The following is a 26,047-nucleotide window of genomic DNA, read 5'->3' as shown; positions in this document are numbered from 1 at the left end:
TCAGAAGGGAAAACCTTTTTATGCAAAAACAAGCTTAGCAAGTTTTATTATACGTCAGTGCTTTTCATACTCAATCATTTTCACAATATAGTCATACATGAGTATATAATTAAATAAGCATATACGTGATTTGTTTGCAGATGTAGCTACGTCTAGCAGTACTTCACATAAACTTGCCTGTAATAGTATTTCTGCTGCACATTAAAAGCTCTCAATATTAAAAACCAATGCAAAAAATGATGTTTGCAGGCAACTCTCTCCATATCAGGGATTTGCAGAGTTGCGTCAAAAAAGAACTGCTATATTCCCAGGGCAGTGCACACGTTAAAAACCTAATCAGGCATCATGTCTTGAAAATTGTGTGAAAGCTCGTCTTTGCAGATGAAGGGGCAAAAGGCGATGTGCGGCGCGTCTTGTGTCTGCGTGACCTTACTTTGTCTTTTCCTGAGGTTAGCTCAAAATGCTGCTGCTGCTGCTGTTGCCTGGATACTATTTCCACTGGCAACACTTGAGCCCATGAGGTGAGCAGCTCTTTTCAAAGGATTCAGGTAATATAACATCACGGGCTGCTGCAGCGCTGTTTTGTGTGTTTGTGTGTGTGTGTGTGTGTGTGTGTGTGCGCGCGCGTCCAAAGAGATGGACCGGAAGTGCGTTCACGATAACATCAAGCAATACGTGCACGGTTACGCACACATAGAAAGCAAATTGCCTGCAGAGTGAAGACAGCAAAGCAAAGCACACAAACTTCTGTCTCACTCAATGCAGTCTCCGAAGCCTTAAAAGGACTTCCGGTTATCTTTCCAAAAGCATCAAAATTGCTCTTACTGTTCTGACACCCTTTTGTCTATTACCTTGCCTGTTTGCTCTATGCATGGGCCTACTTGAAAATCCACCCCTCAGAGATCCACAATGCATCTTACTTTGCAGGACCAACATTTCTGCACAACCCTGCATTGAAATTCCTTTTGCATTCAGCATCACTTCCCATTGACCATCATGAGAAAGAATGGTTTTGAAAGTATGTTTTCCCCCATTTTTTGTTCACAACGCTTAAGAAGAGTTCTCTTTCTTGGTGAGAGCACACTGCCACCATTTGTTGCAGCGTTGTAACTGCCTCAGCGTCTGATAAAATAAAACAGCCTTCCAGATGTAATGCTCTGACCCTGTCCTTTTGTTGTACAGCTGTGGTGCGTGTCAATGACAGATCACTCGGAAATTGTACAAAATCACAAAAGCGCACCTGTTACATTTCAATTACTCCTAGACACAAAATCAAAAAGCACTTCTCATCTCTGTACTTCCAAGTACATGGACACGCTGTATTGAATTTGTGCTCCTTTGTTCACAATCTATCAGGCCTATACAGTCTAACAGGAAGCTGGTAAATACGTCACTAGACTTGCCGCACTTACACTTGTTGCTTGAACCATTGACTCTGCAGATGAATAAGGGGAGTGTCGGGGCCATCGTTGAAATCACCACCGTTTTATGGGCAGACAGGAAGAGTCTCTTCATCAGCGGGACTTCACCATATGAGTCATCTGTGCGAAACACCTACAGCCTCTTGAAAAGCTGTTTCTTTGTACAGGAGTGTCTCATTCACCACTTCACGGACAAACAATCAGGACCTGCACAGGAGAGTCACACAAGCAAATATATCACCACGTATGTTACAAAATTCTAGCACAGAAAGAGACATAGGACATAGGATCTTGTTGAGAAATTTGTTTGGAGATAGGATTTCCTTTTTTTTATGAACAGTTTTGCATAGTTTGATGCATCAAAGTGGCAATGAATCTTACTATAGTTTAGAAAATCTGACATCAGGACACAGCCGTGATTTACATTATGCTAAAGTGATTAAACGGCTTTTTGCATAAATTATAGTCTGTGCTTCATAATTATTGTGCTGCATCTATTGTGAATCTGTAGGCAAGGTCAGTTTCTCAACTGATGGGTAGGGTACCAAAAGTGGCTGGCCTTTTCAACATTACAGCTGATAGTGTTTGCATAGTTTTTGATTCATGATCAGTTCTTGAATCTGAATAAACTCTGAGGATATCTTGTATCTCCTCCTGGAACTGCCACCTTAACGTGGTGGAGGGGTTTGAGCACCCGAATGATCCTGGGGGCTCTGTTGTTGGGGGCTTCATGCCCCTGGTAGGGTCTCCAATGGCAAACGGGTCCTAGGTGACGGGTCAGACAAAGAGCGGTTCAGAAGCTCCTTATGAGAGACCAACAGGCCCGGTTAGAACCATGAGGCCGTCCTTCTGTGGACCCACCACCTGCAGGAGGAGCTATAAGGGGCTGGTGCAATGTGATTTGGGCAACTCGATCAGTTGCCCCCATGACCCGGCAACGGACAAGTGGAAGAAAACGGATGGATGGATTGAACTCATCTGAAGTAGATGTGAGGCCTGTCTGAACATTTCAAACACTTTTTGGAGAATTACCTTTTTAAATAGGTTTATGTCGGCGCTTAACTGTGTGAATAAACAAGTTTGACCGTCAAATTGTTTTTGGCTTTACGTGTTGTTTGTGCCTAAGCAACGTCTGCAGGTGTCGAAAGTTAAGTGCGATTATTTCTATTAATATTTTTAATCGCACTAAACCTTGTGTAATTAATTAATCGTAATGAATCAAAAAAAGTCCTGGCCCTAGTAAAAATATATATACTCAATAAATCAGGCTTCCTGCAGAGTTAACATTGCATTACTCATTCACAGCATACTCGGTGGTGGTAAGCTACTATTGTAGCCACAGCTGCCCTAGGGTAGACTGAAGGAAGCGGCCCCTCCGACCACCACCAGCCACTCACTCACTCTTAACTTAGTGCCGCGAAACTTTTGACTAGCAGAGGGTTCAATTGTGCCCCATACCTTTATGTATGCTTAAAACCTTCATGCCAGCTCTGTCTCACAATAAAATGTAATTACTTGTTTGGTTAGAATTGTGTAGAATTACTACATTTCAAATAAAAAGGACCTTCTCTGATGATGTGTACCGATTCAGTAAGAAGGCAGAGGGCCACCAAAAATGTATCTGGGGCCGCATTTGGCCCCCTGGCCGCACTTTGGCCCTAACTGATCTACAGTTGTCTCTGAACTAAATTGCCTTCATCGTGTGTCGTCTACTTCTACTCACTCATTCTCGCAGAATTAAAAGTACAATAAAACAAAGGAAAAACACATGAGCAAACTCAACACTTCGTTCTTGGACTAATCTTTGTCTATGACTTCTGAACGGTGTGGTGGCAGTCCAAAGTCCATTGAAATGACAAATAATGTGTAGAGCTTGCCTTTTCCCAGCAAGTGGCGCTAGCGAGCCCAGTTGGTCTAGCAGTTGTGTGACCAGAGATGCAGTAGCCCGGGAGAGATCACACAAACGCGGTTCCCTTCAGGTCTACGAGAAACCGTCAGAAGAAAACGTAAATAGTGTCTTTTTGTCACGATTATGATTAAACTATAGGGATATATTACCGTGACTGTTTTGCATGTTGTAAAAATTAAGTATTCTACTGATTATGTATTTAAAATTGTGTTGTCTATAGGCACATTTCTCGTTGAAAGAACGCCATCTCTCCCTCACTCCACGCCCTGAAGCGTTTATTCAATTTTAAAGTTCCGCATTGGGTTAGCAGCAGCAGAGGCTGGGCTGGAACATCTACAGCTGTGGCAGCAGCTAACAACAGTCTGGGAACAATGTCAAGGCTTCTTTTGAGGACAAACCTGAGGGCTTGCTTAGCCTCGCAGATCAGGATGATGTCTGACCAGGTAAACCCAAGTGGTGTTTGACAATTCATGCCTTGATCTGGTTTAGCTTTCGCTGCTAAAGTGCCCAATGTAGGCTAGCTCAGCTAAGTTAGCCACTTGACAACTTTATTGGGGGGTCAGTGGAATCTATGAATTTAAAATTGTTATATGTAGAGGGAAACTATTAAAGTAAACTTCTAGTAGTTTGATCCAAGGAGCATCATTAAAAGCCTGTGGACTTATGTTAGCTAAATAAACAACAGGAAACGCTGAAATGCCTCGTAATCGTCTGTCAGTTTCACTAAACAGCCAGTCTATCCTTGTGTATTGTTGCATGTTCCTAACTTGTCATTCATTGCTTTTCGTGCACAGCTCGGAGAGTTGGGCAAAGGTGCAGGGAAAGGTGGTGGAGGAGGAGGCGCTGTGAGGGCAGCAGGTGGCGCCTTTGGGAAGAGGGAAGCAGCAGAAGAGGAGAGATACTTCAGGTAAGATATCAGTCATTTATATTACTCAAGTGTTACCATGAAAACGCCTTGTATTTATAACAAACACTGAGGTCATCTCTTGCATTTGTGTCATTGTCTCTCTGCAGACAGAAGGAGAAGGAGCAGATGGAGGCGCTGAGGAAGCATCATGCTGAGGAAATAGAGCACCATAAAAAGGAGATTGAGCGCCTTCAAAAAGAGATCGACCGTCACAAGGGAAAGATTAGAAAGCTAAAGCACGATGACTAAAGCAACTGTGTTGTTTTTCATCCAGTCCCAGCATCATCCTATGACCAGTCACGATGTTCTTTGCATTGGCCATTCTAATTCTACAGCACTTGATTTGTCACTTGTAACGTGATTCACAAAGTGAAAAGGTACAACATGGGAGCAACTATTGAGCATAATAAAACTTCATTAAATGGAAAGTTCATGCAAATTAATCTATTTCCTTTAATTGGTGAATATTATTGTTTTTTATGAGGCAGTTCAGTTTTAATGAAGACGGTGGTACAGAATACAAACAACTTGCGTGCAGAACTTAAATATGAGGACACACAATGTCACAGAAATCTTCAAAAGACAAGGGTCTGAACTTTCACTTGTGGACCACAGAAAGACTCTCTACAAATGTCACTGTCTTCATTTATTATATAAAATATAGTTCTGTGGGGTATTACTTCAGGAAAAAATAAAGGTATTGTTCAGCAGAACTTAAAGAGGTATTTCATCTCTGATGTGTGTAATTTTTCAGACGTTCTCTGCTGGAGGGCTGGATTTGGCCCCTGGGTCTGACATTAAAAGGTTCTGAACCTTTTCCCTCACAGTCGCCACAATTTTTTTTAAATCACATACACTACTTTGTAAGAGAATAAAGTAATTTATATGAACCTCTTGACCCCCGCCTTAGCCAAGTGCATTTTCTCCAGTTCAGCTTTACCCAAAACCATAAAGTGTAACGTCTCATTTGAAAGCTAAGACCTACAAAACTCATCTAAATTGATATTTTTCCTTTTGTTGACATTTTTTTCCTATCGTTTTTGCCACATTTTCATCACTTTTTGTCACTTGTTTTGTTGCATTTTTGTGACTTTTCCGTGACATTTTGTCACTGTTCTGTTGCACTTTTCTGGCTCTTTTATTGCGTTTTCGTCACACATTTTTATCACTTTTCGTCACGTTTTTCATCCTTGTTTTTGTCTAATTTTTGTTGCCATTGTGACACTTTTTTTTTCAAGAATCTATTAGAATTTGATAAAGCCAAACTGGAGAAAATGCACTTGATTCAGGCAGGGCTTAAGAGGATACAAGGTAAATTGAGGCATTATAACAGGCATTCCTTTAGTACCCACCTAGTTTGGACCTTTTGTTAGAAACACTGGAGACCCTCACTTAACCCCTGCCTTAACCAAGCACATTTTCTCGAGTTCGGCTTTACCCAAAACTCTAAGCTTCTTGACATGAGAGTTTATAGAACTGATTGTAATTTTTTTGTTGCGTTATTGCTGCATTTTGTCACTTTTTTGGGGGGTGATTTTGTTTCTTTTTTGTCCCTTTTATGTTGCGTTTTCATAGTTTTTGTCGTTTTTGGTTGCTTTTTTCATCACTTTTTAGTCTAGATATTGTCACTATTTTGTTGTGCTTTTGTCGCAATTTTTTTGTGTTATTGTTGCTTTTCCTGCAGATTTTTGTTGTTTCTTTGTTGCCTATTTGTCGCTTTATGTGTTTTTATTTATTTATTTTTCATCACTTTTTAGTCTTGTTTTTGTTGCTTTTTTGGTTGAGTTATTGTTGCACGTTTTCGTTTCTTTCTTTTTTTTTCACACTTTTTCGAGAAGCTCTTAGATTTGGTCAAAGCCAAACTGGAGAAAATGCATTTGATTAAGGCGGGGGGGTGAGAGGTGAGAGGTTCAATTTAGGTGACCCCACTCTTTGGAATCACTGGGGTAGCCTATGTAAACTCTCAAAACCTAGAACAACTGTATAAAATAAGAGAATCCGTCACTGATCTTCGTAAACTGCCATGAAATCCGAATTGTAAAATGTCTCACCTCTTCACAAACATTTGCACCATCTGCGAGCGCTGAACACGGCATGTTTGCGAAGGCTCTCGTTCATCCAGATTCACAGAAGTACCTCCTCTCGTCACTTCTCGCGAGACTTCTGAACGGTGGCGTTGTTTGGGCGAGAGCCGACGACGAGACCGTTGTCTGGAAAAACGTCTCGTGCCTGCAGCTCTTTCTAATATTAGCCATTTCTGCTTTGCCTTTTTCTACAGTCGTGGTACAGGTGTGAAATTGCCGCTGCACCGCTTCTGAAATCGGCCGGTGAGTTTTGCTATCTGTTTTCATTGTGTGTTTTTTTTCGGCGCGAGTGTGCTTGATGTGCAAAGGTGTCTCAGCGCGTCTAGGCCTTGCACCTTTCGTCAGCCTCGGAGCCACATTTTTTCTGCAATGTTTCGGTCCGTTGCAACGAAAAAACGTGAATAGACGCCCAGATCCGCGCAAACATCGCCTTCTTGTGTTGATCATATATGTGTACGTGTTTCGCCACTGCGATTTGGGTAAATAAATAAAATAACCCCGCGCGGCTGCTAACAAAATGCATGTGAAGGGGGCGGGACTGGCTGTTTTTACAAATCGTTCACGTCTTGATATCTGCTCGAGCGATGATGATTTACTCGCATAACGTTACATTTTTCCACATTATTATTATAGATGAGCGTGTTTTAACCCCTTAATTCCCACCTGAACCGAGCATATTCACCCAAATTTAAAAATAAAATTAAAAAAGCATCAAAATAAATGGGGATGAAAACGTGAAAAAAAAAATGCGGTGACTAAAAAGTTATGCTCACTTTTGAAGGTCTTAGCTTTCAAATGAGGCACTACACTTTTGCCCTCTAAGTCGGGAAGCTTTTAGATTTGGGTAAAAGCTGAACTGAAGTGAATGTGCGGGGGTCAAGAGGGTTACACACATGTAGTTTTTATCCTGCAGCAAATACTACGTGTAACGGAAATCAAATTGTCCTTTTTGTTTTCTTGAATCACTTACTGTTTTTTTTGTTATTCTAGGATAATGGCAGAGTTGAACGGGAGCTCTGTCCTAATAAAAGAGGAAGAAGAGCCAATGGACACCTCTACTACACACTCGGAGAACTACCAGACCCTAATCGATTCTGGGCTGCCGCAGAAAGTGGCCGAGAGCCTGGACAACATCTTCCAAACTGGTGAGGGACAGTTCCAATCGAATAAGGGTAAAGTTCAAATTAAGAGGTGGAAGTGACTAATTATACTATTGCAGGCTTGGTTGCCTATGAGGACCTGGATGAGAGAGCCATTGATGCTTTGAGGGAGTTCAATGAAGAAGGTGCCCTCACTGTGCTGCAGCAGTTCAGAGAAAGTGACCTCTCTCACGTGCAGGTAACATTTTCGTAAACTGTCTGATCAACTGCCAAGGTTGTAAAGTACTGACAGTATAATATTGGTTTCTCTGATTAGAACAAAAGTGCTTTTCTTTGCGGAGTGATGAAGACCTACAGACAGAGAGAAAAGCAAGGAAGTAAAGTACAAGAGTCCACCAAGGGACCAGATGAAACTAAAATCAAGGTAAGTTAAATATTGCCACTCGTTTTAGAATCAATGAAAAGATTAAGTCACTTTTCTTTGTCAGGCGCTGTTGGACCGGACTGGTTACACTTTGGATGTAACCACTGGACAAAGAAAATATGGAGGACCGCCGCCTGAGGAGGTGTTCGCAGGCTCACAACCTGGGATTGGGACTGAGGTAACTTTTGAATTATGTCACCGGCTCATTGTTTGTTTGGTCCATTTCATCTGCGTAATGTTGGGTTGTGTTGTAAATTTGCCTCTTGATTTCAGGTGTTTGTTGGTAAAATACCACGGGACTTGTACGAGGATGAGTTGGTGCCTCTCTTTGAGTCTGCTGGTCCGGTCTGGGACCTTAGGTTAATGATGGACCCTCTGTCTGGACAGAATCGCGGTTATGCCTTTATCACATACTGCAACAAAGATGATGCCCAAAAGGCTGTGAAGCTGGTAAGTGTGAAAACAATCTAATGCTATTCTCTGTTCATTAAAATTGTATTGACTTGTACTGCTTTTGCTTTCAGTGTGATAACCATGAAATACGTCCGGGCAAATACTTGGGAGTTTGTATATCTGTTGCAAACAATCGTCTGTTTGTAGGATCAATCCCAAAGAACAAAACCAGAGAAAGTATTTTAGAAGACTTTGGCAAAGTGACAGGTCAGCACCTCAACACAGGATGGCAACTGTGAAATGGATTGTACATCAACTTGTGTTTGGCTATTGCAGAGGGTCTCCAAGAGGTGATTTTGTATCACCAGCCGGATGATAAGAAGAAGAATCGGGGCTTTTGTTTTCTTGAGTACGAAGACCATAAGTCGGCTGCTCAGGCCCGCCGTCGGCTGATGAGTGGAAAAGTGAAAGTCTGGGGAAACCCAGTGACAGTGGAGTGGGCTGACCCTGTCGCTGAGCCTGATCCAGAAGTCATGGCAAAAGTAAGAGAATCTTTTTCGTATTATTCAATTTCAGTTGGCACTTTGACATTTTTTTTCTTTTCTTTTTTTCTTTTTTTTAGGTGAAGGTGCTCTTTGTGAGGAAGCTGGCCTCAGCTGTGACTGAGGAGCTTCTGGAGAAGACCTTTTCCCAGTTTGGGAAATTGGAGCGAGTGAAGAAGCTTAAGGATTATGCCTTTGTTCACTTTGAAGAAAGAGATGCTGCTGTAAAGGTGTCTCTCTGTTTTATATTCACAACTTTGCCAATTTCAGTGCCATTGTCATAATGCAAAATGTTTCCATTCAGGCAATGGATGAGATGAATGGAAAGGAGTTGGGAGGAGAGGAAATTGAGATTGTCCTGGCAAAGCCCCCAGACAAGAAGAGGAAGGAGCGTCAAGCAGCTCGTCAGACCAGGAACGCAGGGTAAGACAACAGCGTGATGAATGTCTTCATGATATTTGTACTGTGTATTGTTTTGGCTCTAAACTTGTATTTGTTGTGTGTAGGTATGAAGACTACTATTACTACCCACCCCCACGTATGCCCCCTCCAGGCCGTGGCAGAGGCCGAGGGGCTCGAGGCGGTTATGCCTATCCCCCTGATTACTATGGATACGAAGACTACTATGATGACTACTATGGTTACGATTACCATGACTACCGCGGGGGCTACGAAGACCCATACTACGGCTATGAAGATGTGTATAGCATGAGGGGCCGTGGAACCCGCCCCGCCAGGGGAGGCCCTCCGCCTCCTCGGGCCCGCGGTGCTCCACCCACCAGAGGCCGTGGAGGCTATGCCCAGAGAGGACCGCCCCTGGCTGGTCCGCGCGGTGCAAGAGGTGGCCGCGGGGTTCCGTTCCAGCCACAGCGTGGCCGTGGCCCTCGTGGAGCCCGGGGCAATCGGGGCGGCAACGTGGGTGGAAAGAGGAAGGCAGACGTGTTTAACCAGCCTGACTCCAAGCGCCGCCAGACCAACAACCAACAGAACTGGGGGTCCCAGCCCATCGCGCAGCAGCCCCTGCAGCAGGGGGCCGACTATTCCGGTAACTATGGGTATAGTAATGACACCATGGAGTTTTCACAGGATTCTTATGGGCAGCAGTGGAAGTAGATCACCAAAAGGTATTTGGCAAAAGAGAAAATAACACAACAAAACAGAAAATAACAGGAGATTGGCCTCAATTTTTTTGATTGACTTTTTTATCCTTCATCCCTCATGAAACTGTACATATATTCTCAGAAAATAATGGACAGACCCCAGAATTGGCTCAAGATGATTGGCTCCAAAGCCTTTTGGCTGAAGAATGCACGTAACCGTTGTGGTGAATGAAATCTTACTCGGTTACATTGGGACGTGTCTTAAAATGCAAACAAAACCCTTTTATTGTTACTTGATGTTTCTGATTCTTTTAAAGCAAACAATGAACATTCACAAAAATGGACATCATTTTCAAAAGTCTGAGAGGACATTAAATAAACAATATTGCTTGCAGCAGGTTTTTTTCCAAGCCCTTCCCCCCTCCCCTCTTGTATTCCCTGATTTGTGGTTTTTCATAGTTGCTTAGGGCTTTGCTTGTAAATAAATGCCTATCGTTAGAGCTTCATAACTTCATTTTTGCAATGGTGGAGAAAAGAATCCACAGGAAGGACAAAATCAAGTTTTGTAATGTTCAAAGTGTATGCTTAGTATTTCTAGAGGTAGTCAAATTGTGTTTTTTTTTTATTGATACCATAACTTCCTATGTTTTCTTTCAACATGCCCAATAGAATTTGGTTTGGCTTACCTTAAGAGCCATAGCAGTTTGTTCTCTGATGGTCTTTGTATTTATAACTTTTACGTTTGTTCCGTTTCAATAAAACTCAGCTGAACATCAGTCAATTGTCAAAATATCAAATTCAGTGTTGTCATTCAATATTTAATTTAAGCCAAATTTTAACATTTAAGATCCATCCTTTCATTTCTAAATCTTAAATTTTGTCCAAGATGAAAGTATTCAGGCATTGGGATAAGAGCGCCAAAAGTGCTTTAAGATGAGAATTTTAACCCTTTTCAGTGAATGTTACACACTGCACATACAAATAAAGTATTACATCAACCACATTTCAAACACTGCAATTTCTCCATAGGGACTAGATCCATTTTTTTTTAATGCGAAAAGGTGCTCAAATTCACCCAAATAATTTTAGTTACCAGGATATTTACACTTTTAACATATTTGTGATATTAAGTCAATTATAATGTGATTATTATTGATTTCATATTCAGATCTTACAATAAAAGCAAAGTTCTCAGAGAGCACTTAATTTGGCTGTAGATTGTTCTACTGTGTATGATCACAATCTCACGAAGACACTGGAGCTGCACTTTGAAAGGGTTAAAATTCTTAACTTGTCGTCTTCATTTCCATTGAATTGTTTATTTTAGCAGCATTGCCTTCATTGTATTTTGTTTCATGTGTCTGTCCTCTTATTCCAACCTGCCTAGGTGGAGATGCATTGAGAGCCACTGCGTAGAGTGAGGAACTCACCTGACGGTACTCCAGGGTGAGCTTGCCTTGCACAGAGTACTGCCTCCTCTCTTGAGCTGCTGTAATCAACACTAGCAATTATTCACAATCCCATCTTCATCTTAGGAAATGCTGACAATAATTTGGAATTATGCCGCTTTTAATTCACCAAATCCTCAAATGAGTATAGTTTGGTTTTAATATTAGCATGAGGTCATGAAGTCTCTTAAAAGATGCAAAGGTATTTTGGTCAACATTATCCGGTTTAAATTATTTTGATACACGATATGAACAACTAAATCACCTGTTGGCCTTGGCTTTGCACATCCCTGTCACTTCAGCTTTGAATGAGATGGGCGGTGTTATGTCCCGCCGGGCACCACTAGGGGCAGTAGTGGCGCTGCAGAATCTAGGTCTTTGTTTAAAATTCGGATGGAGGGGGTCGATGGAGCAATTTGTGGAGATGTCTACGTCCAATAAAACACCTATAAAACGGTTTTCTCGAGATGTTCTGCCTTTAGTAGAAACTATTAGTGTATTGGTATTGAAATTGGCTCGTAATCGAACAATGGGATGTGCAACATCCAATGCATTAATACATTGCAGCCACCAGATGGCAGTCAGTGCTCTTCATTCATAATTCTTTTCAGGTAAGACTTTCATGTAGGGGAGTGCTGCTGGTAATTTTGATTTGACTTTGCTCACATTGGCTTTCATTGGTTCTACTGAGTTGCGTTTTAGTAGTATTCCCTCTCAGTCTCACTTGTCACCTCTGTCAGCAGGCAGTAAAGGAGCTGCTCAGCACATGCCTCAGAGTCTATACATGAGGACCAACCAGTGGGTAAGATTGTGCACTGAAATTATGCATGTGTTTCTGTTTTGTGCCTATTTTGGTGTCAATCTGGCATTATTTGTGTAGCAACTTGTGTACACGTATTTGTATATTATTACTATTATATTTGTTCTATAGGTCCGAGGCAGAAGAATGGTTCATGCAGGGAGCCACCTTCGGTGAAAAAGGACACTTGGGACTTCAGGACCAGTTTTCTGTTTGGTAATGGTATTAAACCCAGATATTTAACATAATCAAACATAATAAAATGAACTTGGTGATAAAATGATATTTTTAAATTTCAGGAATGTGTGGCTCTGTTTTGCCACATTGAAACTGCTGAAGTGAAAGCTTGAAGTGAGAACGATGAGACGTTTGAATTCTTGTGCACTGTATAAATTATTTTTTTTTCATCTGCTTTTGTATTTTTACTATAACCATAGGTAGTTATACCCACACTTACATTTGTAAACATGTTTCTTAATACAGACTTTGTTATTGGGTTTTGAGTTTGTATGTTTTATTTTACTGCCGTATTATAAGAGATACATCTCTCTTCAACTGACTCTTTAATGCATTCGTTTTATATTAAGTTTCAAGTTGAAACCGACTTAATGCAGTCTGCATAAAACAGTAACATATGTAGTTGATTTCTGCAAAACTGTATACACGTTAGTTAAAATGGTACATCAGGCCTATTCCATTTAGGCCCAGGGGCCAAATGCGGTCTTGCAACTAATCTGGTGTTCTGACCCCCAGCTCATCATCCCACAATTAACACATTTATTTTTTTTATGATGTGTTTTTCACTAGATGCTATTTTTGATCTGTGGTGCAGTGATTATTATGCGTGGTGGTTAAAAAAAATCATGTCGCACACAAGCCTCCCTAAAACATGTGTCCCCTGTGTGTTTATCATAGATGTGTAGTGTTTATGGAGCGCTCCTCAGTCTGGGCGTTTCTCATAGAGTAGCCGTAATGAAGTCACACGGTTTGTGACGTCACACGTAAACCGCGGTGAAGATGGCGGCCGCCGGAGGAGAGCCTTCTGCGAAACCAGACTCTGATGATTTATTTCAGACTTTTTACACAGAGGTACGGCTGTGCATATAACTAAGTGCATCTTATGAAAAGGCAGATCTATGTGCACCACGCTATGAAAATATAAGCTTTGCTTTCACAGTATCTTATGATTATTCTTCGCGAGGCCTCGTAAACATGACGGTGCTAGGCTAGTTTTCATGCAGCTAACCGCTCTATTCATTGTGTTACCGCGCATAACCTGCGAACTGTAGCTGATTGGCATGATTTCTTTTGCTCGTGTTGTAAACATTAACTCATCATATTTAATTATCTTGAGCTATTCACAAATAATACCGTTTTGTTCTCAGGTGAAGCAGATTGAAAAGAGGGACTCTGTGTTGACATCCAAGCAACAAATAGACAGACTTCTCAGGCCAGGCTCTTCCTACTTTAACCTCAACCCTTTCGAGGTAATAATAAACTTGAAGTCAGTCAAACATGTTACTGATGCACACTCACTTACGCTCCTGTTTGTCAGGTTCTGCAAATAGATCCAGAAGCAACTGATGAGGAATTAAAGAAACGATTTAGAGCGGTATGATTTTTAATTGAAATGTTTAAGCCTCACTTATCTCCTCACAATTATTTGTATGGTATGGTGTGCAGTTGTCCATTTTGGTCCATCCCGACAAAAATCAAGATGACCCAGACAGAGCACAGCAAGCCTTTGAAGGTAAAGAAGATATTTGTGCCAACACCCTCTAAATGATGAACTGTTTCAAAGTGCGACCATGGCTATTCCCTCTTGAACTACAGAGTCTTAGGTTTTATTTTTTATTTAATGCAACCAACGTGAACAAATAAGGCTTTGTAACAGTAATTGTTGTACTTGAGGCTTGTCTAGGCACTTTAAGAGACATGGTAGTGAGCCTCCCCTTTACAATAAAAAGAATGTATCTCACCAAAACTGTTTCCTTGTAGCTGTGGACAAGGCCTACAAACTGCTGCTTGAACCTGAGCAGAAGAAGAGGGCTGTTGACGTGATTCAGGCTGGACGAGAATATATTGAACATATGGTCAGTGCTGGCTTCATTGTGTACTGTTGATTGTCTATGACTGGTTAGGTTCACTTAAAGGAACAGGCCACAGCTTTTCCATACTGTATTATGTTCTTAGCCGAGCTTAGACGAGCTAATGCGTACCTGTCTGGTCTTTGTGCGTGCTCGTGGAAGAGTGTGGTAGCTTCCAACTTCACTCCGTTTGGAGCTATAGGAATATACTGGGAGAGGCCAAATGCTAACAACATCTTTGGTCCTTGTGGGTGACTGATCGCACACATAAAGACCAGACAGGTACGCATCACGTCGTCTTAGCTCAGGTAAGAACATATCTCAGTATGGAAAAACGGTGGCCTGTTCCTTTTATCCTTCAGAATCTGCTGCCAAAGATTAAAAAAAATACAGTTGATTTGACTTGTAATTGCTTGTAGGTGTCCTTAAATGTTTTGTTTGTCTTGAAAGGTAAAAGAGAAAAAGAAACAACTGAAGAAGGATGGCAAGGACCAGACAGTGGAAGAGGATGACCCAGAAGTGGTGAGTCTATCATATGGATATTGACTCCTGCATTATAAGACACTTGTATTCTTATTGTCTACAACCGTGAGCTAATCCTTTTTTTTTTGGTTTACAGTTTAGGCAAGAAGTGTACAAGCGAACCATGAAGTTGTTTGCAGAGCTTGAAATCAAGAGAAAGGAAAGGGAAGCAAAGGATATGCACGAAAGGTAACATACAAGTGATACTAATCCCTTTTGTAGAGGTTCTGTACCTGTTTTTTCTTGTTTCAAGTCATCAAGTGTTTCCTTTCCGAGCGCATTCCTAGTATTCTGATTCTTTGCAGAATAAGTTTAAAAGCACATTTCACATCTTCTTGGGAGCACAGTATCAATACTATTTCCTGGTTTATGCTGGCTAAAATATGGCATACACAATATACCACAAAGGGGCAAAATTGATTTCACCCTAATACATAAATCTATTTGAAAATGGACAAAGTTGAGTGCAGTGCTTTTAAAGTAACTTTATACATTTTGATTGTTATTGCAAAAGTAAGATCCATCATGACTCGTGGGTTTTGTTTGACAGAAAAAGGGCAAGAGAAGAGGAAATTGAAACAGCAGAGAAAGCCAAACGAGAGAGAGAGTGGCAGAAAAACTTTGAGGTATGTATCTGCCTGGATTATTGTTCAGACACAATGTTTCATCTGTTAATATGTTCTTTGTGCTCAGGAAACACGAGACGGCCGTGTGGACAGTTGGAGGACCTTTCAGGCAAAAGGGAAGAGCAAGGCTAAGGCTAAAGAGAAAAGGTCGTTCCTCAAGCCTCCCAAAGTGAAGATGGAGCAGAGGGAGTAATGCTGTAAAATAGACTTCCTAGACAAAGACCCCCATTTGACTCTGTCCCTCATCGTCAGCTGTGGACCTTCATCACATCAGGGACACGGCCCGGACTCTCAAATGTAGTTTTGTACCGTTTTTGTACATACTGTATGCGACCCTCCTGTCCCACACCAGACGGCCCCTTTCACTCTGTAATTTGTTTTGACACTTTTTTTTCTATATAACAATTAAACTTGTATCTTAAGTCTTCTCTATGTGATGTACAAAGACAAGTTTGGTTTGGAAATAATTTTGCAAAGTTGAACTAAAACAATGCAAATGACACTGTTCTTGGTATTGTTTTCCATTCAGTAATTGTTTCTGGACTGTCCCCATTTCACACTGATGCAAATGCAGTGTTTTAGTGTGTGAATACATTGATTCGATTTTATTACATTTGCATGTGTTATTGTATCAATGACAGCTGTCAATAAAAGAGTACTGTACACAAAGCTGTTATAATCACTATAATTCATAAATAAGTTGCAGGAAAAACACAATTACATATTTATACAAAATCACAAATGACAGTTCAAGTAGATCATTATGTTGTGCAAATATTGACAAGATTTCTCAGCATTGCAGTAAAAAGGTGTAGCAAATGAGTAATATCCTGTTGTAAAGATGAATAAGCGCTGATCCACCTTTTTCCAAATGTCCATACATAAATATAGAGTCCAGTGTCGATGTTAAAATCACATGACTTTGCAGGGATCTCCTGCTCCTGCTGATATCTGTGGAGCTGCGTTTCCTCCCATCAGCCCGTCCAAACTCAGGCCTTGAAATGCCCCAAAGAACGACTCGTCTTTGGCTGCGGGCGCTGGTTTCTTGGGAGTGGTTGTTTGCTGCAATAAAGAGAACATAAATCTTAAATTAACATGCCCAAAAGGATTATATCAATGTATTTATTTAATTTGATTGCTTCGCTCACCCTGGGAAGACAGTGATGCTTCCGGAAGTGTGTTTTTCTGACTGCTCTCTCTGCATTTTTCTTGGCCAAAATTGCTTGTTGCCTCTTCCTTCAATGAAAAAAGACAAAGCAGCGTGAGTCATTGCATCTGCCAAGCTGTTAAGTCTCATGAGGAGCCTCTTTAACCTGCTAATACGTCTGTCACACAGGCTTTTTTTAACTCACGGTAAAGAGTCTACCACTGTGGCCTTGCAAGAACATAATGTGAGAAATATCAGTGACTTCTAATGTTCAATATTATTCTAGTGCAATGTGTTCACTTTATATGCTACACTGCAGCACTGCAGTGGTAGAACAAAGCGTTAATATTTAGACCCACTTTATTCATAGAGTTCTACCTTCCAGCTCTGACCTAAAGGCAATTGTCTTCAGACAAGTCTGCCCTTCAAGAGATTGGCAGGTTGGTGTGATGTCACATGAGAAAAGAATTGATCCATAGGGTGGATTTCTTAGTCAAAGTAGCGTGCGTAGTGGTGGACACAATAAAACTTAAAGATACATACAAGTCCAGTAAAAATAACAGAAAAATACAGCAGAAAAATGTGCAAGATTTATAGAATAGTGAAATATTGATGAGGGATTCTGACTCACCGTTCCCTCTTGAGCTCATCCTGGTAGGCTCGGAGCCAGGAGTCCGGGACCTTCTGGCTGGTGCAGGGCACACTCCTCCTCCGCCCCACACTCATCCTGCGGCTTCGGGAGAGACTGGTCCTCCTCACGGACTGGGAGCGTTTAGATCCCCCTCTTTTATGGGACGATGCTCTTCCCATCATACAGCTGGTGAACTGTTTCAGGGGGGAGCCCAGAGACATCAGGGAGTCCATAGTTGTTGCTGATAGATGGGGGTTCTTTCAAAATCAAAGTTGCATGGAAGTGATCTGAAACGGAAAGAAAAAAACACTGAATTAGATAAGAATTGTCATAGATGGATAGTAAGAAAGGCCTAGAACAAAGATGTATCAATACTGCAAAACAATATACCTCGTCCAAGGCATTGTGCCTGTTTGCAGTGGTTAAGACATATTCCCCAGACCTAAACTAAGAATATTGAATCAAAATGCACTTGCATTTGTTTTAGTAAGAGAGTGAAATTCCCTCCCTGCCCCAAACCCTGATCTTGATTCTCATAATAATTATGTCCTTGGCCCATTACTTCATAAAGGCATAATACGAAGAATACGTTTTAGCTAGCATCTTAAACACACTATGTTGATATGAGAGTAAACATACCTGAATGACAACAAGACCGCACACAAAAAAAGAGCTGTGTAACGTGTTCGTGCTGAGATCCCTGTGGAAATGTGGCTCTCCTGTCTTGCTCTTATGAGGGATTGACTGATGACCTGTGCAGCTGGTCTTAATTGGGATTAGGTGAAGACGTAAGAGCCTTTTGTCCCATTATAGACCATGTGTTTAACAAACAAATCAAACTGCCCTTGATAAGTTACTTTTATACTTTTTGAAGCAGGTTGGGAGAGCACCAATAATGGACCGTTTCTATCCCTTTTTGCAGCAAACGTAAGGCGGGGATCAATGAATTATTAAGTATTCATTGACTGATTTATGGTTGAGGTGAAGGAGGCAGACAGGTTGTGTGCGTGGAAACACTCTGCGGGGATAGTGACGTTTCTATGACGCAGAAAGGATCCCTGTGATTCACCAATGAGCAGAATTCATTGACAAAAACCGGATGAATGACTCATTCATACCGAATCTCAGCCTGGATTGACTTGATGAAACCTGATACTTAATCCCTTAAATAATCTATAAGGTCCAAATCAAACAGTGAGGGACAGAAGCCTTTGGTAAAGACTTAACTTTAATTATACACAATCATACATATATACAGCTTTATACGCTTTAATTTCATACAAAAACAGGTCATGTACATGTGGGGGACTCCAACTCGAAAAATAAATACAGGAAATTGTAAGGAGATACATTTTATAGGCTACAACCGGGAACGGCGTCCTTGCTTTACTGAGAAACTAGACTATCACACAGGGGAATAGGCCAATTAAGGTTGAGTCTTAAAATTCTGTTTTTTGAACCGTGAAGATAAGCACATCATAAAACAAGTCACCCACACACCCACTCGAGAAGCTTAACATAACGCACATATCCATAACACAGGCTGCAGGGGCCTGGAGTGTCCGATAGCATAATCATATCATTGGCAAAAGGTAACAGACCCATAGTAACCGGATATTTGAAGGAAAACTTCAAAGAAAGAATACTGTAAAAAAATATATAATACGCAAGTACTCACTGAACAAAAGTGTAAACAATAAGATGAGACGATTTTCTGCTTGAGCCTTTACGTAGCTTAGGAAATCTCTCTTCGATCTGTTAATCTCGTTCTCCTGGGTGCAGAAAAGTAATATTTAAATTCTGACTGCTGCTTCCAATGTCTTCTGTGTCAAGCAGGCCTTAGACCTGATTTAACTTTCCCATAGATTTAATCTGCAAGATATTTCTCTGACATTCATTCCCATTTCTTTATGTGGCCTTTTCATGCTGTTGTGCAAAAACGGACGGATGGGGGAAGAGATTGTATTGCAAGTCAAATAGGAAGACAGGAGCTGCATATAGCTACAGACAATCTCCAATGTCTAAGGTCCACTATTGCAAGCACCATGATTGACTCTTTATTCAGTCAATCAAGGATTTTATCTGTCTTTCTGCTTTGGACCACCGGGGGGCAGGCTATATCCAGGTTGTCCATGCTTCTTTTAGCCCCCCAAAGAATGCTCCACATTATAAAGAGATCTGTGTACAGTTTAGTCAGTGTTTTCTGAGGGTCACCGGCTGATGTCTCGGTTGCCTTCCCAGCTCTTGCTGCTTCCTGCCTCGGAGAAGCTGCTGTTCTCAAAGAAAGGGTGTTTGAGCGAGTCTGCCAAAGTGAGCCTCTTGGTCGGCTCATATTCCAGCATGCTCTCGATCAGGTCGAACAGCTGGTGGTGCTCCTCTGCCTCGGACAGAAGATACCGCTGAGGAGGTCAAAGACATAAAGAAGCGTTTTATTATGTAAATCTGTTTAGTGTATATTTGGTAACTACATCATTACCAGTTTAGATAATTCAAATATAAACTTCTACTTGCAAACTTTGTTACACAAATTATGTTAGCAACTGCATCTACTCCATGGATATCAAGAGTTCAACAAGTTTATTTTTCTGCTGTGAGATCAAATAGAGTTCCCTGTTGTCTTTTTGTTTGTGAAAATAATGGTTACCTTTTACAGTACAGTAATAACATGGTAATCAGATGGAAATGGAACGGTAACTAGGAATAATGGGCATAATGCATTTTTCAGCCCCGTTACTGTATTATAACCACAAAAGCACTAAATGCATTGAGCTGCACTCTTAGTAATTTCCAGTCTCTATAAAAGGCTATTTCTACCCTATTGTGCTGCAAGGAAAAGTGCAGCTGAACACACTTTCTAAACTAGAAATAATGAATTCAGGTCTATTTTCAAGATGAAACCATGTACACACTGTTCACACTGCTGGAAAAATAATATATTGTGAAGCTCATGTGAAAATAGAATACTTCTAGAGCTTGTACGGGCATGCATTTATCCAGTTTATCCTTGCTGTTCTCACCCTCAGGGGTTTGCAGTTTTCTCGAACATATTTCCCTGCTGATGAGCTGTCGTCCCAGTCTAACCGCCCGCGATAGAAATACTTTTGTTTTCTGAAAAGACAGTAATAATAATAATATAATTTACATAAACAAACAGGCACACAAAGGCCTAAAATGCACTTCAGGATATTCACCGAGTTTTTCGAATCATTCTTGAGGGGACCGGGCCGAGGATCCGCTCCATCATGGCCAAATGTTCCCTGTTGTCGTGAGTCTGAAATAAAGCAACAGCTGATATCAATGGCAGCAGGTAAAACAGTATGAAACAATATTTATTCATATCCATTGTAACTTGGCTGTAGCTTGTAGGAGGGGTCATTTACCTGAAACAGAGTGAATCCGAGGTAGTACTCAAACAGGATGCAGCCAATGCTCCAGACGTCACAAGGATAACTCCAGCCCAGCTCTGGCAAGGCAAAAAGAAACAAGTTATTTAGGCTCAAAACTTCCTCAGTGTCCCGCACAATACACTTTCTACAAGAAATAGATTTATTTCTTTTAACTTTTATTTGACTGACCGAGTATGACCTCCGGTGCCCGATAATGCCTCGTGGAAACGATGGTGCTGTGATGTTCGTGGTCAAACGTTGCACTCCCAAAGTCCACGACTCTCACCGCTGTGTTCTTCACTGTCCGCTCTTCTCGTTTCTGCAACAGATCTCTCAAGTCAGTGATTCATTTCAAAAGCCTAATGTAATGGGTTGAAAATAAAAGTGCTTCAATTTGATCTTTAACCAGGAAAGTCACTGTGTTGCTTACCTTCTCTACATTGTAGGACATTGTGAAGTCTGAGTTGACAAACAGAATGTTCTCTGGTTTAAGGTCTGTGTGCGTTAATTTATTGTCATGAAGAACTGAAACACAAACACAAACAGTTTTTCCTTTGACTTCAGGATCCAGACATTTCACAGAGGAAATATGAACTAGTGAGCTTCGAAATAGTATTAGCCACAGCACGCCCTTTGACCTCTGGGGGATTAATGCCCTCATGTGGTGCTAAGGCTGTTTATAAAAAACATGATACAAACACTTTACAATATCCAGGTTGTAGGCAAGTACTGGAACATATAACTTACATTTGACAGAGAGGCAGAGCTGGTAGGCCATGTGCCGAACTTGACTGATTGAATATGGCAGATAGTTGTTCTCCTTTAAGAAGTCGAAGGTGCTGAGTGCGAGCAGCTCAAATGAGAGGCACATGTGTCCGTGATAGTCGAACCAGTCGAACATTTGAACACACAAACTGGACACACAGGAAGCAGGTGTTAGGCATTTTAGGACCCCACATCAGCATTACACGCAGTCAACGTTTTGACCAACCCAAACTTACAATTTATTGTCCGGATCCTTTTCATTAATCTTCTCGAGCACATTGATCTCAAGGCGAGCAGCTTCTTTATATTTTTCCACATTCTTAATAATTTTTAGAGCAACATGAGCTCCTCCCCTGTGCACCACAAAAGAGAAAACAAGAAGGTACATTTCAATTAGTGTAAAAAATATATAGGAAAAAGTTTCATGTTCAACAGTAGCTTATTTTAAATTGACATGAAATGAAACACCAGTGATTTTCTATACTGTACAATAAAATGCTACCCAATATGGGCCTACAATGACAAATATAGTAAATCTAAACTTTTCGTCATATTCTGATCCCCTTGTGAACAATGGAAAAGGGCGTTTGGCAGATTATACACCTTCTTGTTCAAACTCAGAAACCAGTATTCCCTCCCTGCGACCCCCGAGGACACAAACACAATAGACAAACCTGCGATGGTCGATGCACCTCATCACCCTCCCGAAGGTGCCTTCTCCCAAAGTGCTGACAATCTCATCTGCAACACAGCACAAAGACAGGAGGGAAGGAGAGAGAGAGCGGGGACAAGAAAGGAAAACGAGAATTAGTCACATGGACTCGAGCAGCAGTGCACAATAGAACAGTGCAGACAGGCGTATCAATGCTAGCGCCCATCCCCTTTTCAAGTGGCTGCCTATGCAATGTGTCCAGTTAAACTAGGGTAATTAGATGCATGAAAGTTTCATACAGGTGAAGAAAGGGGGCTGGAGTAAAGTGCTCCCTTTATGTCTCTGGGGACCAGTTTGCAGCCATTGATAATAAGGGTACAGTTTCCCTAACAACTCGAAAAATAGAGACGCAGTGCATTTGCCCTGACTAGAAATATCCTAAAAGTGGTGTGCGAATGTCATGTGTGCTGGATTAACTATAGCAGTTAATTGATTAACCCTGGATCCCTTTAGCTAAAAATATCTAGCTAAAAATAAAAACGCAAGCAAAACAAAAGCTGTCGGAATCGGGATAGTATAAGTTTACAGAAAGTTGTGAAACATAAAAATGCTCCACAATAAAAAGGAGAAACAGGTTGTATCTATTTACGGTGTTCTTGTCAATCCGCCCTGCCAATTTGAGCTAGAGCCAAGACCCTTCTAGCTTGGTTTCATCATCATCAACATCATCATCATCATCATCATCATGATCATCAGGCACTCCCATGTCATGTAAATGCTATACTCAGATATGGTTACGATAGAGTAGTGGCAGTGAGTACATCTCTCTTGCAGGACGTCCCCACTCCGACAGATCAGGTGCCCTTCTTCGTCGTCTCTCACGCTCAGCGCCCGGCTCCGGCTGGCGCTCCTCTGTTTGTGCACCACCCGTCCATCGGCCACAGCCAACAGGCGAAGGAACGGCGCGATTTGGAGGAGATGTTGTAGTTGATGTAGTTGGTGGGTTGTTTGGTTGGTCATTAGGCGATTCACGCATGACACCACGTGAAGGGAATATATAACGATAGGGATATAGTGCAAGGGAACAAGTCAAAGATCACATGATGGCCTCTGCTCCACTCCCCCCTCAACACTACAGCTGCTAATTAACAAGGAAGCAACTGGCATATCCATCACCGCAAATACCAATTAACACAAAGATAAAACAGGATGGAAAACATTAAAATGAGAGGCCAGTAGTTAACATACCTATAATAACCCCAGTACTCTAGGCTTACGCTTTTCCCACTACTGTCATATTAAACAGGCATGGTCATATAATGAACAGGCACAGGCCTGAGTAACATCTATAATACATAAATATTGAAAAATTTTGTACACATTTGGCAGATCATTTTCACTTGTACCTTAGCGTAATGTAGCCACAAGTGAGTGTTCCAAACCAAAACTAATGTGTCTGCAGCAGTAAGTACATGCAGTTGTGGAGGACAAAAAACAATGCAATTCACAACCGACTGGACCTCTGAGGGGTCCATGGTAAAGGACACAAAGCTTGTAAAATGTTCTTCTACATCGACTCAATAATAATACCACAATTAAAAGGAGCTATACCTGACATTTCTTTCTTTTTGTAGAGTGAAATTATTTTTGCCCCATATAAGTATGTTGGAAAAGTTGGAAAAATCAGCCTGATGCGTGAAGTGTGCGCCATATTATGATTTGTTAATGTTGTGTATGGTCAACCCAAATAGTCAATATGTGACAAAAAGGGGTTTACCTTTTTCGTCACATAATGATTCCGAAGGACAGTCATGACGGTAAAAATACCCAATTCATCACATTTTGACTAAAAAGGTTCAAAATTAGGTATAGTCCCTTTAAGTTAAAATTAAAAACTGCATAAATGAAGATCTACGGAGTCAGATGCTTGTGACATAAGTAATGGGAAAATAGGTTTGGAATTATGAAAACGCACTGCCAAACGAGAAAGTCAATTAGCATGAACAGCGTTCATGAACAGAAAACAAATTAAGATTGTCCTACTCACCAAGTCCTGTGGCTGTGGAAAAATATGGTTAGAGAAAAACAGAGACAGAGCGAAGTGGAAGAAGCAGAGAAAGGGGAGAGTTAAGGCACAGCGTCAGATGTGGCTGTACTCACCGAGGACGATGGGCTATAGGACCTGGTTCTACGCCGCCTTCGTTTGTGCTTACGCCTGCTGCCTTTCCGCCTGTACGAGTCATCCCGTCTGTACGAGTCTTCTCTTCTGTATGAGCCCTCACGCTCCCGGCCTCTCCTGTAGTCGTACACACTTGGGCCGAAGTCCGGGGTATAATAACTTTCAGCTGCTGCATGTGGCTCCCTCTCTCTGTCGCGGTCGCGCTCTCGACTCTGGTCCAACCGTCGGTACTCGCAGAATCTTCGCTCAAATGGCCGGTGTTCTGTCGTTCGATTAACAAAACTACGACTGAGAGCACAGAGACAGCAGGTCCTTAGCATTCACAACAAACTGTGTGATAATAAAATCAGCCACTTTGAAACTCAGCAGGATGTACCTCCTTGAGCGGACATAGCTCCCCTCTTGCCTGTGTCCCCTCGGTCGTCTGTCCCGTTCACTGCTGGAGGACAAGGTTGGTGATCTCCGCCGATGTCGCCTCCCTCTGTCTCTGTCCCGGTCTCTGTAGCGGTCCTGGTAACTCGTCCGACTGTCTCTGTCAGAAGACGAGTACCGTCTGTTGTGTGGCATCTGGAGGACAGTCAGGGTCACAGTTAAATCCAAGCAGGGAAAATGACGCATCTAACAAATTCAAGCACAACCTCCCCAAATGTCTGTATACTTGCCCAACCTTAAAGCAGCCCAGCAATATTACACCGTGATACTACAAAAGCTAAACTAGCTACAAACCCATTGGTAAAGCAAACTATTCAAACTACAGCTGGGCAGGGCAGGTGAATGTTGCATTGAAACTCAAACAACAACACTGCATCAATGACAAGGCTTTGCACATTTTAAATCTAATTGAAAACCCAACATTCAACATTGTCAATTGAGTGGCAGATAAAAGCAGGACAACAATGCAGACTTTCCACTCAATTTGTCATGCTGTTGGTATGCGATGACACCATACGCATAAACTCATATTACTGTATTTAAGATTGCGTTGCTTTTTTACTAAGAAATAATAACAATAAACTATTAAACCCCGCTCCACAAACCAACGTATATCTTTGCATGTAAAAGTAATTTCAATAACATCAAACCATTCACAAACTGGGACTGAAAATAAAAGTTAACTACGTTAGATCTTAACTGTTGTCACCTATGGTTGTCACTATTCCTGGCTCCCTCCGGTGCGCATTTATCCAGGAGCTAGCTCTTACTCCTAAAATAGTCGCACTAGGTATCATTTATTTCGGCAGACACTTGTGTTTCTGTATCAAACAACCGCAAATAAACTGCAGAGTGTAACAAATGTTAAAACACCACAGACGTTATTTCTCGGTCTCGGTTAGCGTTAACTGCTAGCCTTGGCGAATGTAAATAGTTTGACCGCCATCTTATTTGAGCTAAACGCTGCTAGCGCTAGCTTCAGTGCATTTCGGTGGTTTCGCACAAGTTTAAAGAAAATAGCCCACATAGTTGGATATATACCGTTTTAGCGGCGAGGCCCGTGTGTCTGTCCCACAAGAAATCCGTGATGGCGTTCCAGTGTGGCTTCAATTTAATATGTTACGTCTGTTTCGTGCTAGCTCTGGCGCTAACAGGCGGCCAGATCTTCGTCTATCGCTCGACGGACAGCAGTAGTTCAGTGACGCCCCCTGCGCCCGAAAACGATTTACACCACCATACACAAGTTGGCTTACTTTGTAAACCAAGGACTGTGGGTTTATTGTATAACTTTGAAAAGTTAAAATATATAAAAAATAATAAATACACCCATCTATAAAGTAAAACAGCCCAAAAGATGACGCAAGTGGTTTATTGAGTGCACCCTCAGGGACCCAGATTATTATTATTTTTGTCAGACTACAATGTATGGAGCTGTGAGAAGATGAGCTGTAGGTCCTGAATAGAACAAGGTCCAGAATTGGAAGAGGAAGCAT

General features: G+C 41.5%; 5 protein-coding genes across 8 annotated transcripts; 3 read left to right on the top strand and 2 right to left on the bottom strand.

Annotated features, from left to right (window-relative positions):
• Positions 1 to 3,557: 3,557 nt before the first annotated feature.
• atp5if1a (ATP synthase inhibitory factor subunit 1a) lies at positions 3,558 to 4,773 on the top strand. Its single transcript, XM_079571176.1, has 3 exons — positions 3,558 to 3,773; positions 4,125 to 4,237; positions 4,345 to 4,773. The coding sequence occupies exons 1-3, from the start codon at positions 3,702 to 3,704 to the stop codon at positions 4,484 to 4,486; spliced, it is 327 nt and encodes a 108-aa protein (XP_079427302.1). The 5' UTR covers positions 3,558 to 3,701; the 3' UTR covers positions 4,487 to 4,773.
• A 1,625-nt stretch (positions 4,774 to 6,398) lies between these two features.
• On the top strand, positions 6,399 to 12,624 carry LOC306973371 (heterogeneous nuclear ribonucleoprotein R-like). 3 transcript variants are annotated; one of them, XR_013793566.1, is made up of 15 exons: positions 6,399 to 6,564; positions 7,312 to 7,466; positions 7,541 to 7,659; positions 7,738 to 7,845; positions 7,910 to 8,023; positions 8,119 to 8,295; positions 8,370 to 8,505; positions 8,575 to 8,780; positions 8,861 to 9,010; positions 9,085 to 9,203; positions 9,287 to 9,825; positions 11,268 to 11,326; positions 12,072 to 12,130; positions 12,260 to 12,343; positions 12,427 to 12,624. XR_013793566.1 is itself a non-coding variant. In XM_079570297.1 (14 exons), exons 2-13 carry the CDS (start codon positions 7,316 to 7,318, stop codon positions 12,302 to 12,304), a joined length of 1,923 nt encoding a protein of 640 aa, XP_079426423.1. In that variant the 5' UTR covers positions 6,399 to 6,564; positions 7,312 to 7,315; the 3' UTR covers positions 12,305 to 12,343; positions 12,427 to 12,624. The 3 variants fall into 3 exon arrangements, 2 of the variants coding, with proteins under 2 accessions (XP_079426423.1, XP_079426422.1); XM_079570297.1 differs by lacking the exon at positions 11,268 to 11,326; XM_079570296.1 differs by lacking the exon at positions 11,268 to 11,326 and having other exon boundaries at positions 12,069 to 12,130.
• A 475-nt stretch (positions 12,625 to 13,099) lies between these two features.
• On the top strand, positions 13,100 to 16,019 carry dnajc8 (DnaJ (Hsp40) homolog, subfamily C, member 8). The gene is made up of 9 exons (XM_079570298.1): positions 13,100 to 13,216; positions 13,513 to 13,614; positions 13,683 to 13,739; positions 13,811 to 13,877; positions 14,126 to 14,220; positions 14,665 to 14,736; positions 14,834 to 14,925; positions 15,287 to 15,362; positions 15,430 to 16,019. Exons 1-9 carry the CDS (start codon positions 13,145 to 13,147, stop codon positions 15,553 to 15,555), a joined length of 759 nt encoding a protein of 252 aa, XP_079426424.1. The 5' UTR covers positions 13,100 to 13,144; the 3' UTR covers positions 15,556 to 16,019.
• A 173-nt stretch (positions 16,020 to 16,192) lies between these two features.
• LOC306973807 (uncharacterized protein) lies at positions 16,193 to 17,349 on the bottom strand. Its single transcript, XM_079570805.1, has 3 exons — positions 17,141 to 17,349; positions 16,511 to 16,598; positions 16,193 to 16,424 (listed from the first exon to the last, which is right to left on the bottom strand). The coding sequence occupies exons 1-3, from the start codon at positions 17,320 to 17,322 to the stop codon at positions 16,275 to 16,277; spliced, it is 420 nt and encodes a 139-aa protein (XP_079426931.1). The 5' UTR covers positions 17,323 to 17,349; the 3' UTR covers positions 16,193 to 16,274.
• Positions 17,350 to 18,361: 1,012 nt separating this feature from the next.
• On the bottom strand, positions 18,362 to 25,765 carry clk2a (CDC-like kinase 2a). 2 transcript variants are annotated; one of them, XM_079571582.1, is made up of 13 exons: positions 25,596 to 25,765; positions 24,499 to 24,689; positions 24,104 to 24,410; positions 22,765 to 22,855; positions 21,966 to 22,032; positions 21,528 to 21,644; positions 21,274 to 21,440; positions 20,957 to 21,051; positions 20,716 to 20,845; positions 20,521 to 20,603; positions 20,332 to 20,411; positions 20,158 to 20,248; positions 18,363 to 19,539 (listed from the first exon to the last, which is right to left on the bottom strand). In XM_079571582.1, exons 2-13 carry the CDS (start codon positions 24,687 to 24,689, stop codon positions 19,351 to 19,353), a joined length of 1,608 nt encoding a protein of 535 aa, XP_079427708.1. In that variant the 5' UTR covers positions 25,596 to 25,765; the 3' UTR covers positions 18,363 to 19,350. The 2 variants fall into 2 exon arrangements, with proteins under 2 accessions (XP_079427709.1, XP_079427708.1); XM_079571583.1 differs by lacking the exons at positions 22,765 to 22,855; positions 24,499 to 24,689; positions 25,596 to 25,765 and having other exon boundaries at positions 18,362 to 19,539; positions 24,104 to 24,245.
• Positions 25,766 to 26,047: the final 282 nt, after the last annotated feature.

The sequence above is a fragment of the Gobius niger genome, assembly GCF_951799975.1.
Source record: "Gobius niger genome assembly, chromosome: 14".
In the NCBI taxonomy this organism is placed as follows: Eukaryota; Metazoa; Chordata; class Actinopteri; order Gobiiformes; family Gobiidae; genus Gobius; species Gobius niger.
The sequence above is the reverse complement of the archived record's forward strand: the minus strand, read 5'-3'. Positions and strand labels throughout refer to the sequence as shown.